This window comes from Nelusetta ayraudi, unplaced genomic scaffold (assembly GCF_046127955.1).
Source record: "Nelusetta ayraudi isolate G7.1 ecotype Tasmania unplaced genomic scaffold, CSIRO-AGI_Nayr_v1 ptg000092l, whole genome shotgun sequence".
NCBI lineage: Eukaryota > Metazoa > Chordata > Actinopteri > Tetraodontiformes > Monacanthidae > Nelusetta > Nelusetta ayraudi.
This window is the reverse complement of record NW_027466142.1, coordinates 3,136,295-3,153,237: the sequence shown is the minus strand read 5'-3', so window position 1 is coordinate 3,153,237 and position 16,943 is coordinate 3,136,295. Positions and strand designations below refer to the sequence as shown.

At 41.5% G+C, this 16,943-nt stretch overlaps 1 protein-coding gene across 4 annotated transcripts in view; it reads right to left on the bottom strand.

Annotated features, from left to right (window-relative positions):
• Window positions 1-326: 326 nt before the first annotated feature.
• nr6a1a (nuclear receptor subfamily 6, group A, member 1a) overlaps window positions 327-16,943 on the bottom strand; it is a 51,807-nt gene continuing 35,190 nt past the window's right edge. For all 4 annotated transcript variants that reach the window (XM_076046996.1, XM_076046997.1, XM_076046998.1 and 1 more), the window contains 8 exons: window positions 8,908-9,138; window positions 7,694-7,749; window positions 6,635-6,795; window positions 4,869-5,099; window positions 3,662-3,916; window positions 2,812-2,933; window positions 2,063-2,215; window positions 327-1,563 (listed from right to left, as the gene is read on the bottom strand). In XM_076046996.1, coding sequence (XP_075903111.1) covers window positions 1,433-1,563; window positions 2,063-2,215; window positions 2,812-2,933; window positions 3,662-3,916; window positions 4,869-5,099; window positions 6,635-6,795; window positions 7,694-7,749; window positions 8,908-9,138 — 1,340 coding nt within the window. In that variant the 3' untranslated portion in view covers window positions 327-1,432. The remainder of the gene's footprint in view (window positions 1,564-2,062; window positions 2,216-2,811; window positions 2,934-3,661; window positions 3,917-4,868; window positions 5,100-6,634; window positions 6,796-7,693; window positions 7,750-8,907; window positions 9,139-16,943) is intronic.

The window sequence follows — 16,943 nt, the reverse complement described above, 5'->3', positions numbered from 1 at the left end:
AAAAAAAAAAACAACTGTGCATATCTGTCAGCTGGGTTCAGTTGCCCAGTTCCCTGAATTAAGTCTTGATTCATTAAGACACTGGCTGCATCGAAAATGCTAGTCTGACTGATGAAAAGCCTTCTTTGTCCTTGTCAAAAAAAAAAAAAAATTAAAAACCCAAAAGACCCCTGGAAACTGGGATGGACCCACACACACACACACACACACACACACACACACACACACACACACACACACACACACACACACACACACACACACACACACACACACACACACACACACACACACACACACACACACACACACGAAGCTGGCTCACCTTCAGAGATTTAAAGGAAGGGAAGGTGCAGGCTCTTCATTTGACAGCACCCAGCTGCTTAGCCAGCCCACTGTGTTTGATTTTTGTTTGAACATTTTATCAAAAGGTGAGCCTCCGAGTGAGATACACAGGTGGGGAAATAAAGGCCGAACACAAAACTATGGGTGTAGACTACGTTTGCTCTGTGCGTGCCTGTGTGCGTGAGAATGTGCACGTTTCGCAGCGTTCAAACTGAAAAACAAGGGGGGAGGGGGGGACTGCAGCAGGCATCATTGCCCTCTGGCAGAGATGATTCATTCCTTATCCTCATCCTTCACTGATGAGACCTTTTGGAGCTTAGACTCGCTTTCGACCCATCTTTGGGTGTTTGAAGAAAGAATTTTATAACACTTTGGTCAAAAGACAAGAACTTCACACGAAAACAACCAACCTCGTTACCTTTCGCTTCCACTGCAATGACGCCACGTATCGCAAGTCTATGATTGTAATAATACCCGTATTGATCCGTATTTTCAGCATACATCTGGCAGACTAACAACTGCCACCTCATGGAATGCAAAACTGACCAGACTGCCCCGTGTGGGGAGTGAAGGTCCATGCAGATAAAGTAGCTTAGTTTGGCAAATTTTACGGTCTCAGTTTATTCAAACGCTTCTTTTTGATTTATGCTGCTTTCGCTTAACATTCAGTCTCCGTCGAAATGCCAAAACATCTCAGTGGATTTGCTTGCTCTGGCAACTCATCGTTCCGCAGCAAAAACGTACCTGAACACAGCAACATTTCCCTGGGCTAGTCTGAAAACACTCATGGCGTGTCGATCCAAACCCTCCCGTCTGAATAAAATAAACTCTCTTAAAGCCTATCTCTAGCAATCGCAACACTAATACATTGAGTAAACTACATAAACACTTGTAAACTCCGACGACCGACGCATCTGCAGTAAGCATTTGTTTTGTACAGAAGCATGTGCAGTTTAAATCAGCATACATTCAGCTCTGTCGTGTAATAAATATAGGAAGAAAAAAAAAAAGTTTCAAAAACAAAGTAGCGGCTTGTCACATTCACGAGTGGGAAGACCCGTTTCCCTTCCGGTGAGGTTGGAGGTGTCTAGTTTCCAGAGGAGCTGGTCAGACAGGGTGAGAGGCTGGGCCTGTAGCTGCTCAGACTGGATTTGCAGGAGTGCAAGACTGCTTTGAACAACAAGGGGAGCTGTTCCAGGGGCACATTCACAAGCTTCCCTGCAAACACAACAACATCACAACACAAAACACATTAGCTTAAAGGTCCAGTGTGTAGAAATCGGTCTGATTGGCGATTTTTACATTCGTAGTTAACTGGCGAACTCAGGAGGGGGAGGGGGAGTGAAAGACTCTGCAATGTCAAATGTCAAATGTAACCACCTTTATAAAATAAGATAAAAATGACTGCTGTTTACCAATCAAACAATCTACTTTTATCAATACAGCAGTAAATCCATTCCTCAGGCGTTTTGGAGCACTTTCACAGTCAAAAGACAAATAAATGTCCTGCCGCAACAGTTTATATGCAGACGCAGCCACACGACACAGAAAATGCGGCGCACACTTCAATGACCTTTTGTTTGTTTGTTTTTTTATTCCTTTTTTTAAAAAAAAAAAAAAGAAGTCTGGCCTCGCTCATGTCCACGTTTTTACTCTCAAAATATTACACACTTAACCTTTAAGTCAGCGGTCTAAACATCATGGTTGTCCAGCTTACCTGCTATGTAGCGGATCTCTGGGAGACACAACATGATCTCAGGGAAGCGTTTGGGCTGGTGCGGGTACTTGTACTCGGTGAAGTCCTGACACACATACCAGTAGCGCTTGTTCAGCTGCTCCAGGTGCGAGGTATTGGACAGTCCTCTGATATCTAAAGGGGTGGAAGATAAAGGACTTTTGTCAAAGTTAAAATTCCAAACAGTCACATAACACGTGACATTTTCTCGACGTCAGCGGTCCCCAACCACTGGTCTGTGGGTCTTTTGGTGCTAGCTAGCTAGCAAGCAAAATGAGTGAAAATGTCTTCGCTAAGGGGAAAAGGCCCAGTGAGAAGACAGAAGAAGGTCGTACGATTTCCAAGAAAGGAAAAGCTGCATTTTACAGACAAAAACAGGACTTAAAATACGGATTTCATCTCGACAGGAGATTCCTTCGCACTGAGCCAGCTCTGCATTATATGCGGTTTCCGGTTCTCTAATGAGGCAATGAAGCATTCAAAGCTGCTTCTCCACTTGGAGACCAAACACCTGCATGAAAAGGCCAGCAGCCTTTGGAGTATTTTGAAAGTAAAAAGCTATTATACATGTTACTCATGTTATATTGTTGTTGTCACGATGTTAAGAGGACTCTGCTAATAAATTTTCAAAGGAGTACGCAGTGGATTCACGTTCATTGTTACATTTAGAAAACACCACAGTTTTTGGGAGAAAAATTGAAAGAAACGGTTAAATGTGTTTGCATTTTTACCTTGGTTGAGAAAGTTGATAGCCTTCATACAGACATACTCCTCATTACTGATCTTCAACTGGTGGAACTTGCGAAACAGGTGTACCAGTCTCTCCATCATATCCATGCCATCCTCACAAAAGCTGCAGAAAGGACACACACTTGTCAATGACATAAAACTTTACGATAGAGATAGTAACTACACTGTAAGTAACACCATTTTGGCTAAGAAGGGGCTGGGGGGGTGCGAGGGGGGGGTAAAGAACAAGGAATACCAAGGATGGATTTCCTACTTGGCTTACTGTTCATATATTGGTATTAAATGCACTACAATAGGACTCCAGAAAAATCCTCAAGCTGCGTGCTGCAGTGAACATGGCAAATAGGACAAAGTTAACTAGTTAACTTATTCTTTAATTTTATGAAGCAAAGTTGTTGTTTTGAAAATGGTTCAACATAGTTGGCAAAGCAGCAAAATGTTCAAGACAATTATAAAAAAAAAAAAAGATACCTTGCTGAAAAGAGATGTTGCTATTTAAAAAAGATACTGGACACTCTTTTCTCTTTTGTTGTTTTTTTTTTTTTGATACAGTACGTAAAGTCTTGGTCTCGAACCCCAAATGTCTTGGTCTCGTCTCGATCGTGACACTCTCAGGTCTTGATAATGTCTTACAAACTGGACCTCGGCATGCGTGCTTATGCACACTTTGGCTAAGGTCAGCAGGGAAGTAGGGAGGGGACATTAGTGCCTCAGTCACAGTGTGGAACAACTGCTCCCAGTGTGAGTGCAGCCTAATGAATCGTTGGTCAAAGAGGGGAAATCTCACTGGGCCCTACTCCCACATTTTCTCATGAGCCTTTCCCCACTCACCCTTGCAGCTCATCATCCGTCGGTGTGTATTTGGCAGTGACATTGGCCAGCTCTCCGAAGATTTGTGCTCTGTAGATGGTGAGGCAGGACAGCAGGATGAGCTCCTGCCAGGTGGAGCTCAGCAGGCAGGTGTAGTCCTTGATGGAGAGCTCACAGAAGAAGGGCAGCTTCTTGATCCACGCGATCTGGCGGAAGAGGAGTTCGTCGGCGAGGCGACACAGCAGGGCAAAGAGCTCCACTTGCGTCACTTTGTACCTGGAGCGCACAAGAATAAAGGTGTCGTCTGTGTGAGAAACCAACCAAGTTTCATTTCTGTCCCGCGCGAAGCGTCTCTGACAAATTACAGTTTAAGCCATTTCCCCATTCCCCACAATCCAGGGTCTGCATCCTTCGTCAGCTGGGTCCTGCTCCGTTGGCCGGTTCCTTAGAAAGACCCCCCTCCCCGGTAACCAAATGGTTCACCGCCGTTCCCAACTGCTAGCCAACACCCGAAAGTGACGTTTTTATAGCATCAAGCTAACCATTACTTAGCATTAACGGTCACATATTTTAACTGAATTTTGGTTTCACATATATGCCGTTGGATGTTCAAATAAGTAAAATCCCTACTGTAAGATCTTGATATTATTTATGAAATTGGAATATTTAAATTTATGTTGTGTTTTTGCCAGTAGATGCCGTGAAATTTCAGCTGTCTTCCCAGGATCCCAGGATGCGTTGCAGCAGCACGCAAAGCATCCTGGGATACGGGAGGCGGCGAAGGATAGTAGCGGTGCATCCTCCGAATCGGCTAAAAGTAGGGCGCATTTGAAGGGCACATTTGGAGTGTCCTTCGAATTTTAGTGAATTGGGACAAGCCTTCACGCAGTGCTATGAGGCAACTGGCCTTCAAATGCAGGCTTCGAAGGATGCAGACCCTGAATTGAGACACAGCCTAAGAGTGTCCATATGAGTGCCCAGTTGGATTCAGTAACTCTTCAAGTCAGTGAAAAAAAACTCATGTTGCTTATAATCAGCTGCTTCTGCCAGTCATGGTCCTGATGAAGGAAGGTGCTCTGACTACCAACGTGCTCCCACGTATAGTGCACATTTTACCAAAACATATTGCAGATGATTCGACAATTCATTATGACTTCAAAAAATGTATATCTGCCAAATACACAATTTTGTGTTCTCTGCTAGCTGGTTTAAATGTTCTTCCACTCACCCGTCTTCTATTAGCATGGGGGTCGCCAGAGGGGCCAGGTCTTCGGCAGCTATCAGCTGCAGCACCAGGGGGTGGGTCTGAGGGTAAAGGCCGCGGGGTTGGGTGGCAAGCAGGCCCGACTGGGCGGCGTAGCTGAACAGGTGTGGAAGGAGCTGGTAGTGACCTGGCATGGAGTTGTTGATGTACTGGTCCCTGAGGGCCGCTGTGTAGCCATTCATTTCCACAGAGCGACTGGGGGACAGACAGAGGAAGTGGTAGGGACAAGTATTTATGACAAGTTATATACATATATATGTTAAGATATATACATATATATACATACATACATATGTATATATACATACATATGTACATATATATACATACATATGTGTACATATATATACATACATATGTATATATATATATATACATACATATATATATATATACATACATATGTATATATATATACATACATATATATATATACATATATATTTCCATACATATGTATATATATACACATATGTATGTATATATATATATATATATATACATACATATATACACATATATATACAGATACATATACGTATATACATATATACATATACATAGACACATATATATACACACATATATATATACACACACATATACATATATATACACATACATATATATACACATATATACACACACATATATATATATATATGTGTATATGTGTATACATATATGTATATGTGTATATGTATATATATATGTATATATATATATATATATATATATATACATATATATATATACATATATACACATATACATATATATACATATATACATGCATATATATATATACATATATACATGCATATATATATACATATACATATATATATATATACATATACATATATATATATATACATATACATATATATATATATACATATACATATACATATATATATACATATACATATATATATATATATATACACATATATATATACACACATATATATATATATATATATATATACATATACACACATATATATATACATACATATATATATACACATATATATACAGATACATATACATATATACATATACATATGTATGTGTGTGTGTGTGGGAAACGTTCCAAGGGTGGGTAAACTGACTTTTGGACCTCGAGTATACACTTTCATTATTATAGCTATGGGCAGTATATGAAGCTTTAACCAATATAAAAATCATAAATCAAGCCAAATAATATCACACACTGGAGCTTTAAATTAACTCTCACCATCACAAAGTTGGTTTTGGTGGTAACCAATTGGCGGAAGAAAAAGAAAAAAATCGACACAAAAAACAGCTTACAGTTGCTGGCAGCTGCATACCAAAGCCCGCACTGCAGAACAGTCCTATGACTGGTGTTCATTTCAGCCCAGATTTGACAAGATACCATCTATAGATAGCAAATGTCTGCACCAAAACGGGAATAAAATAAATATCGTCATGCAAGTGCCGAGACAATATCTGTCCTTGATAAGCATGGATAGACAATGGGCTCATCTCTAAACTGAGAAAAGCAGATAGTGCACCAAGTTCTTTGTGCTCGGCTATCATCAGTGAAGTGCTGCATATTCAGACATTCTTTGGCTGGTGAATACCTTAACTGGAGTCTGGCTAAGATGGGAACAAGGTGTTAGACTGTCAGGGCCAACTCATTATCTCAGTGGTGTGGTGCAGCGCGGCACCGTGCGGCGGAGTGGTTTAGATAAACGACTCACTTGGATGAGAGCGTGGAGGCAGGTGAAGGCTGGTTGCCTTCTGAGGCCCCATTGCTTGGGGAGCTATAGTCACTGTCGCCATTGGTGCCCCACGTGTGCTCCGGGGCTTCCTCCTTAAACTCCTGCCCTGACATGATACGCTCAATCTCCTCCCCTGTGATCTGATATGTAAGAAAAATAAACAAACACAGAAAGTTAGCAGGTTGCCGACGCATTGTGGTCGAGAGCGGTGAACCGGCGGTGCCTCGATAAGCGCTGATGAGTTCAGCGTGGCTTTTTGTTTTGTTTTTTTTGTTTTTTTTACAGAGGAGCAAGGACACAATCACATAATGACAGCGAGCTGCAGAAAGAAGTAAGTGAGGCGAAAAGATAATTAAGTGTGTGTGCGTGTGTGTGTGTGTGTGTGTGTGTGTGTGTGTGTGTGTGTGTGTGTGTGTGTGTGTGTGTGTCTGTCTACGGGGGTGGGGGTGTATGTTTTTGACTGGCTGATATGTACGCACTTTCTTACAGACAAAAATACATTAAAAAAAAAACTGCTAATGCCTTTTCAAAAAAAAACACTCAGCTATCTGTTGCCGGGGTTGATTCACTTTCCTTTCCCATTCGGCACTTACTGAGACACAAAACCATGATATAGAGGTTCTCCATTTCATTAAGCTTTAGAAATACAACGATTTTAATGGAGGCAGGAGTTAGTTTTTCTCTTCTTCTTCATTTTTTACTCACTGAATTGAGCCGCGATGAATTGACCACATTTCTTTTGCAAATAAACGCAGTACTTAGCCTCAGGTCACATTGCCTGACCATTTGTTCTCTTTTCCGGCGTTCATAAAGAAGCCCGGGCTGAATGGGAACTAATCTGCCGAGTACACCGATAATTCAGCAAGGTCAGGATTGGGTCTCATGCTACTCAGGGCTCCGACAAACAAATCGTTTCCAGCAAGTTATAACCTGAATGCTGGAGCAGAGCCAGGAGAATATGCGCATGGAGGCTGCGGGGGACTGCGAGTGTAAGGCAAAGTCAGATAAATATAACTGGTCATCAAGAATATGATTTACCTGCACAGGTCCAATGCTTTTGTTCCTCCCACCCGGCATGCCATCCTCCCTGATTGCTGAGCAATACAACGACACCACAGAATGAAACACGACGACACAAAATAAATCTGAATTCTCACAAATGGTGTTCATGACATAGCACAGTGTTACAGCCTAGAGGTTGAGGATGAGGCTAATTGTGTTCATTTAAGTATGACGATTAAAAAATAAATAAATGTGAATGTGGGTACGATTTTGTAAAATGACCCAAAAAAAACTTTGGTAATTTTCCACTAGAGGGCAGCGTGGCTTTAAAATCTGCAAGACTGGTAGCACAAACGTAATCTGGCATGTCTTCATAGTATAATAAACTAAATTGAGTCACTGTTTTTTTTTTGGTCTAAATATATTTGCTGTGGCGTCAATGAACCACTGTGTACTTCAATATCTTGACCCTGCCGTCTCTTACATTCATTGTCACTGGCACTTCTATATAGGAAGGCAAAACATTCAGACAACAACGTTTTTAGAACCTGGTTTGAAATTATTTTCAAATGTTTGAATAACAATATGTATTTATTTTTTATTTTATTATTATTATTATTTTTTTTTTTTTTATCAAATATGAATCTTATGAGTTCTCAATTTTAAATCAAGCAGATAAAAACAACAAGACTTTCGGGGGTTCAATACAGAACCTTTGTGGTTCTACACTGACAGAAGACCAGGAATGTGAAGCTGCACCAAGTCTGGTAAAAAAATCTGAAAAATACAACGGCATGAACCTAATGAACTTGTACACGTTTAATTTGTGCTTAGTTTCCCAATATGAATAGAACCTAATTAAGCTTTGTGTCACAGGTTCTCAACTGGTGCAGTCTCAGGATCACATCATTCTTTTACCTGACCATAAAGTCCACAGCACTCAAAGTTATTCCACAAAAACAGAAACGCTCGCCCGACTCTCTATCATGTCTCGTGAAAAAATGATTAAAATTACTGAATTGTGTCCTGCAAAATAAATGCCCAACATTTTCTCTATAAATATTTATATTTTAAAATCCCTTTTACAAAAAGGGGGGAAAAAAGAAAAAAAGAAAAAAAGAAAAGGAATCCGGCCACAGAGCCGCGACCCAATCAAAACAGCTCCACGACACAAAAAGCGGGTCGAGAAACGCCGCTTTTGTGCGACGGCGGCTTCGATTCAGGCTCAATGGACGGCGTCTCAGCCTCACCTTTGCGGTTCATGCCCATTTGCAGGCACTTGAGCAGGCGGCAGTACTGGCAGCGGTTCCGCTGCTTCCGCGACATTTCGCAGTTCTTGTCGCGGCTGCAGCGGTACACGCGCTTGTTGCAGATGCTGCGCTTGAAGAAGCCCTTGCAGCCCTCGCAGGAGATGATGCCATAGTGCAGGCCCGTGGCGCGATCTCCGCAGATGAGGCAGGTGCGTTGGTCAGTCGGATCATCTGCAAAAAGAAAATAAATAAATAAATAAATAAATAAAAATGACAAGAGCGTGCAAGGCGTTGTTTTTTTTGTTTGTTTGTTTTTTTGCGCGTGCGATGTTTGTGTTGCGTCCAAATAATTCACCCGTGCTTTTGCAGAAAAAATAAAATAAAATAAGGAAGTCACAGTGTTAAGAGGAGCAACAGACAGCAGGACAGTGGACAGAGACACATCTGAAGGTACAACACAAGGGATTTGTTGCCCAAGTCAAGAACTGTGAAAAAGACCTTTGGTTCTGATTTGTCACCCGTTTCATTTATGATGTACCAGTATGTTTTTCAAACCCTGGGCTCACTTATTTAAACCCGTTCTGTCCTTAATTGGTATCTGTTCTTAAGAGCGCCGACTGGACAGAATTCATTTCAGCAATTTTGGATGGAAGGAAAAAACGACAACACGGCATCTCCGAGTAGGAAAAGAATGTTCCGAAGTAAATGACGGCTTGAATAAAACATGACGTGTTTAACAGTTTGCTGACCATGAAAAAAAGTGACTACAACAGGAGGAAACTGTGGCGGCTGTATTCACTTAAAATTGATTTCCCTATTGGCGATTACGTGACAAACTGCAGCAGCTATAAGCAGTGTAGACAAAGAGAAATGGCCCACATCCAGAGCGCCTCTTGTCGAAGTTACTTCATTGATCAGTGCAGTTGTTGTTCAAACTGTAAAGACGGCAAATATGAACCACGACTCATTGAGAAAACACAGGATTAAGAACTCGAGTGAATTCTCTGCTGTCCACGACACTAAGCATTATCTCTACTCTCTCCACACACACACACACACACACACACACACACACACACACACACACACACACACACACACACACACACACACACACACACTGAAGTGGAAGTCAGCCGGGGAAAGTGCTGCTAGAGTGGCCTCTGGTGGACCACAAAGTGCAAACTGCCTCCACTGAGGACTGGGTGGGAGGGGTCCCAGTTTTGAAAAAAAGAAGAAGAAAAGAATCAACATAAAGGGTGAGAAGAAGAAAAAGAATGTGTGATTTTGTAAAATAACATCATGAGGAAAACTTCCCTCAATGAACAAGTTAATTATTTCATCATGCAGAACAGCAGTGCACATGATGGTGATCATCTGCAGAGTGCTGAACATCCAGACACTGAAACATCCCTGACAGATGTGGAGATAAACATCCTCTGAATAAAACAAACAAACAAACAAACAAGAAAAGTCATACAGTCATAATGTATTCAGTCACATGAACACAAGGGTACCACATCCTGAACTAAGATTCCCATTTGGAAGTAAAGTGAAATATAAATGAGGTTTTGTTTATTAACACAGCAGAGGAGCAAGTACTTAATTTGTTGCCCCTGTCAGAGATGACGAGTCAGCATCAATGCCACGATAAGGAGAAAAGGTGACAGCAACTGCAAATGGTCCCTACAGTACAAAAGGGCTATACAGAGTGTTGCTATGACATGGTTCCCAAGGCAACTCTGGCTGTGAAAAGAAAACGACTCTTGGCTGTTTTCGCAAGTTGAAACAACATTGAACATACTTTAAACCTGCACCAGCACCAGGCTGAAGATCTGCCTTTGCGCTTTCTTCACAGGGCGATTAACGCCTTTCAAAGGGAGAAGGTTCCCTCCCGCATGTCATAGATACTGGTTGGCGATGCAATAATTGAGAAGCAAATTAAGAGGCAGCTTTTCAACAGCGACAAAAATCTGCCCACAGCCGCAGATGTAAAGCACACCTTCAGTATGCAACAATAGAACAAAGAAAAATAAACGCCAAGAAGTAAAGGATTTAGAATTGAGAGGTTTTTTGATGAAGATTTGGATTGGTTTTTAAATTTTGAAACATTTTAAAGCAGCTGCTGTTTGTCGAAGTGATACCACAGTGCAAATTAAACAAATACATATCTTATCTTCCCCAAAAATGGGCATGTTGCCATTTTATTTGAACAAATAAAAATTGGAAAGTTGGATTAAAAGAAACTGGCAACCCCGCCAATATAAACACACATCATCAGGACTGGGCTGAGTGCACTCACACTGGGGCCAGCTGTTCTGTGCCATGATGAAGCACAGATGTCCCATTACATTTCCCTGTTTAACAAAACCAACAACAACTCCATTTCACTATTTGTTGTTAACATTGGAAACGAGCAGCTTGAGAAAAACATCTGATTTGCACACTTGATTCTTTTCATCTTTTCAATCCATCTTTTGCGTTTTCCATTGACTTCTTCATTAGACGCATGTTAAGGTCGATTTCCGAACCTAATGTTAAATAAAAAAGCCGACTAAGCAGCCAGCACAACTACAAATATCTCAAAAGACCTAAATCAGTTTCTGACCATTTAAAGCTTTCACTGACTCCCGTGCACAAAGATCTGCGTGGATCTCATCATGAAACCTGACGTACGTTTGAACACAGACCATGTCTGCACGCCAAATGAATACGTCCAAATATGAATGAATCCATGCATTTTCTTTGTGAATCCTTGTGACCTCCCCCCATTCTGTCCTGCCTGCTGTTGCAAAAATACTCACGGAAACCAGGTGTGACGCAACAAAGTGTGGATTCATTCTGGAATGTAGGCTTGTTCTATACTGAAACCGAGTGATCGAAGAGCGGTATATAGTTTTGTTTTGGGTTTTTCTGTTTGTTTCAGTCTGGCAGAAATCCCCACCAAAAAGACTTTTCTTTCCGTCAGATACATTCATTCAATATCACTCAAAATAAAATACATCAAATACAAAACGAATTAATACAAAATAGAAATAGTCATGGCTGTGTGCCAAGTTTAGCATAATTGTGAACATAAACATCATGAGCGTGTATTTTGGGTTTCCATTCAGTAATTATACACCACTAACATCGGAATGCAACAGCGCTCTGAGAAAATGTGAAATATTAAGTCCCTTTACAAAAGGCCTTTACAGACATAAAGGACTTTGACACACAACAGAAAACGCGGGGGTTGTTGAAAAGCTCTGCAAACTACAGTTTAACCAGCGACATCAGCAACTCACTCACTTGAGCCACTAAACTAATAATGCTGTGACGACAATACGATATTCAGGGCGGCCGGGTGATTAGTACCAGGGCTAATAAAGTTTAAGAAAAAAAAAGTTGCACACCAAGTAGCTAACCATCGCGATCCACGCTAGCTTGCAGCCTGCCCGTTTCCTCTAGAACGTGCGTGTTGTCAGGAAGCCCAGCTGTAAGCACCAAACGGGATACTGCATCTGATGGTTTATCTCATCCATCTCATCGTTACCTGTGTTTTCTGCACTGCTTAGCAGAGCTAATCTCAGACACGCAGGCCTTCTAGTTGTTCAGTATGTTTATCTGATACACGGGTGATTGTTTCCACATCCAGTGTTGGCCTGGTGTACCACGTATTTCCACGGTCACTTCACTCTTTGTACACCAAACCGCTCTTAGTAAATGAGTCTGGTGCTTGGGCGTTTTCTTTAAAGCTGTCTTTTGTGTGCACTATGCAAGTGTGTGACTGCATCCCCTAAGTGCATCTTGTAAAAAAAAAAGTCATTTAACTTTGACTTCTTCTTGCAGCGTGCACTGTTTTAGCTATTGGCGACAACAGTGTTTTGACATTTTCAGTAATGTGCATTTTTTTCCCCCCCTCAGAATTCTGATTGGCCAGCAGAACTTGCAACTTTAGGGTTAGATGGCCACTTAATGGTTTGTATGGTTGACATCGCCTGACACTCTGTAATGAAACATGCACGAGAATCAGTTTAAAACACCACTGGATCCCAGGCATTTCCTATTTGTCAGCCGTTATTTCCCTAGAAAGGCAACTTTGTACCAATAGCAGGTTGACCTGGACATTATGGACACTTTTTGAAAATACTTGTATTTTATCTTAAAATATTTTCTGACTTTTTTTTTCTAACTTAAAGCCTTTCAAACATTAACATGTTGTAAAAAAAAAACAACAAAAAAAAACAACAACAACCACTTTGGAGGATAATTTTGAATGATCTGGAAGTCCTTTGTTACTTCTGCCCATCTACAATGAGAATATCTTTAATGAAAGCACACTGTTAAAATCCAGTCAACAACTGTTCTCTCTTTTGCTGACCATTTGTCATCTTCCCACAATACAATAGAGGCATACATACTGGGCACCCTATGTGAAACGTCTGACTTCCTTCGGCGAGGGAAAGACACAATGGCTGTTGTTGCCTTGACTCAGGCTGATTTGTCAAATCTATCACCCCGTCTTTCAAGTGCATGGCCACCAATATAAATTGGCCGATTCACGCCTTCACACTTGATGTTTGATTGTCACATCCTTCTTCTCCTCCCGCTGAAAACATTTAAATATTCATGACCGTCACGTAATGTTTTGAGCAGGAAACAAGACGTGAACGCCACACAAAAACGCAGACGGCATAAACTAAACTAAATTTCCATTTAAATGTAATTTATTCCCAATGGAGTTGTATAGAGAAGCCCTTAATTCAATTATTTTGACTTCAATGCAAGCATTGCATTATGTGAAAGTTAAAAAGTGAGCTAAAAGTTAAATGTCCTGACTGTCTGAATAACAAACCCAGTTAATTCCATGCATTCAACATGATTGAAAGACACATGACGTTGAACCCTTCCGCGTCTTGGGACCCACCCTCCCTCTGCTATCTCCAGCTTTTGTGCAAACACACACCCCTCCAAGGCCCATTAAAAGGCTGCATTGTTTCCCAGGGGTCAACCTGGGTTTCATTGCAAACTTTAACGCAAACCAGAAAATGCAAGTCAAGCATTTTAAGACGAATGAGGGCCTCATATCCCACTGATGCCAAACAAACATTCCGGGTTGTAGAATCCGTCGACTGGGCATTGTGCTTTTTTTTTTTTTTTTGTTACTTTGCAGGACTTTTTTTTCCTGTGAACTCAGTTAAATTTAGGCCTGAAGAGGTAACACTTGACAATAGCCAGCTTTGAATTCCGTTTGCCCTCCTGCGAGGCAGATCACGCAGGAGAACAGAAATCTACCAGCACCAAATCTGCCTATTCTCCACAACATGCATGCACAATACAAATGTATAGTGTAAGGGAGCCCTTTAAAGAAGCCGACAAAGCAACAAGGCCTGCTGCTGAAGGAATTTTCTCTTCAGGGTTTTGTCCCAGGCTTTCCATCACAATCATGTCCAGCTGAGACAGGGAGCGGGGGTTGCAGGAATCTGCTGTACTTTTCCACTGCGGGCCGTCAGCCCCCCTCCTCCCCATCCTCCCTCCATTCCACCTCCTGTCTTCCATACCTTTCTCCTTCTTAAAACTGCTTTCTGAAACGTATCTCTTCCGCCTGGGTGGCCACTGCCTGGGATCTTCCGTGCACATGGACGCACGTCTAATACTGCGGCCCGCCGTATGTTAAGAACCAGGCCCTGCAATCCTACAGGCACAGTGTGATGCTAATCTTTAAGGTTGCCATGTATGCATTTGCAGACATGCCTCATCCACAAGACAATGGCAACCCATTGACATTGCCGTCTTGATAATATTCGCTCAGGCTTAGAGGCTGAATCATTAGCATTGAGTCTGACCACACCAAAGATAGACTACATAACAAATGTTATGCTAATAGAAGCCACAGGTGATTCTGCTTTGTTAAATAATGTGCAAAAAGGCCACGGCTTTAAAGGCTGTCACGTTTTCGGGTTTGTTTGCGTTGAGCTGCATTGAAGATTATTTCAAGGTGTCTTACTAAAGTCTGACAAGGAGCTCAACATTTTGTTATGCAACGCTATTTGTCCCTATTATTAAACTGAGCTTAAATTATTTTGTGATGTAGATTGTTTTCAATTCTTAATGATCTTAGTTGTTTCTAATTGCTTCACTCAGCTTCCTCTTGTGCATTGTTGGCGGTGTGCTCCTTAAATGGCCTTTCTTCAGAACAGAGATTTTAATCTCACCAAATTAATCTTAAAAAATGTTTAAAAAATAATAATAATAATAAAAAAATGAAAAAGCCTAATGTCTATTTTATTCCTTTATTCTTTTTTTTAATTTAATTGTTCTTCATGTACCATGCATGGAACACAGAAGGACCAAAGTTAGTGGACACAACTCTATACACTGAGTTTGACAACCTCGCCTTTGTAACAGAAATTCATATTGAAAGCTCTACAATGAATGAGGAAGACAAATGAAATGACAATAAACTTGTATTTATATTCTAATTTAAACTTTGTATTATACATATAGTAGTTTTGCTTCCCACATTAAAAGACCCAACACCAAAAAAGCCTTTGGAAATATTAATATTTGGAAATCCGTAAAAAGGTCTAGTGCAACACTTAAAATAGCCACAATTCTGCTGTGCTAAACAACTCATGCCGTGGAAGTGGCCAAGAAACTGCATTTGCACAACACCCAGTTAGCGCTGTCCTGTGTGTGTGTGTGTGTGTGAGTGTGTGTGTGTGAGTGTGTGTGTGTTTCAGCGGAAAGGTGCAGGGCAGTTGAAATAATACACCCTCAAAAGACAAAGATCTGAAGCATAATGGACTTGATGTCTAGCTTGCCACATGTCCATCACCGCAAGTCGGCAAAAGGAGCCTCATTGGCTGCCAAGAACGTCCTCTGTCATTGGCTATTTACAGGCTGAATTACAGAGTCACCGGAGTGCCGACCTCCCCCACTGTTAATATTGATTTTTAGACAGTTTCTGTCGCCTGCATCTACATCTACATAAATAACCCTTAACCCCCAAATTTCTCTCTGCTTGCTTCCAATTCTTTCGTTCTTTTTAATGTATTTACTCTCTCGACAACATATAACACAACAGAGGGGCTTCCTTCCAACTAGTGAGCGAAGCAGCAGCTCACAGCGGAAGAAATAAAGACTTAATTCCCTCTTTCAACCGGAGTGCAAACCACATGGGTGGTATTCAGGTGAGGGGGAGGGGACGAATACAGTAACACGGTTCTCCCACATGCCACACCAAAGTCCTCGCAGGAGGCAAAATAAAAACACACGCTATCGGAAGCCTGGCAAGTGATCTGGCAAAGAGAAGAATCACGAGCGGCGTGAATCTTTGGAGGAAACCGTGCGATCGACGCGCCGGGCCCAGATAAGCGCTTATCAAATGACGCGAGGCGGCCCGGGATCATTTGATGAGTCATTATGCTGGGCCATGTGGACTTCATCTTAAGATCACATTCCAAATTCCTGCAACAGAAGTGGAATGGAGGGGGGTTGGGTGGGTCCTCCCAGCTGTAGAACTAAGCCGCCAATAAAAGAGAATGTCTGATTCCTGCGTTTCAGATCATTCGCTGGGATTACAAAGGAATTATAGAATTAAAAGGCCGTCTTGGAAGAACAATGCGGTAGAGTTCAAGGGAAGGCGGCCCAGCGCATTTGTTTGAAACTGCACTGCAGGAGGTGTGATTGTTAAAATAAATAAAAGCAGGCTGTGGCTCTGTGTGTGTGTGTGTGTGTGTCGACTGGGCAATAGGGTGATTTTCATCATGGCAACAGTACTGATTTTTTCTTTCTTCCCCTAAACCAAAGATCAATGCGCACAGAAGTGCACTATGCCATTCTCTCCCCGCACGGAGACACATTATCAGACCACACATAAACAAAGCACTCCAAGGCATTAATCCCAATGAAAACCTGGCATATAATTCATCTGCTGACCGGTCAAGAATCTTTAACAACTCAACACTATTGCGTGAATGCAGCGAGCAGCTGTTTACTCTAAAAAGCATTCTCTGTTTCAAACTAAGCCGTTGACTTTATTTCGTATGGCA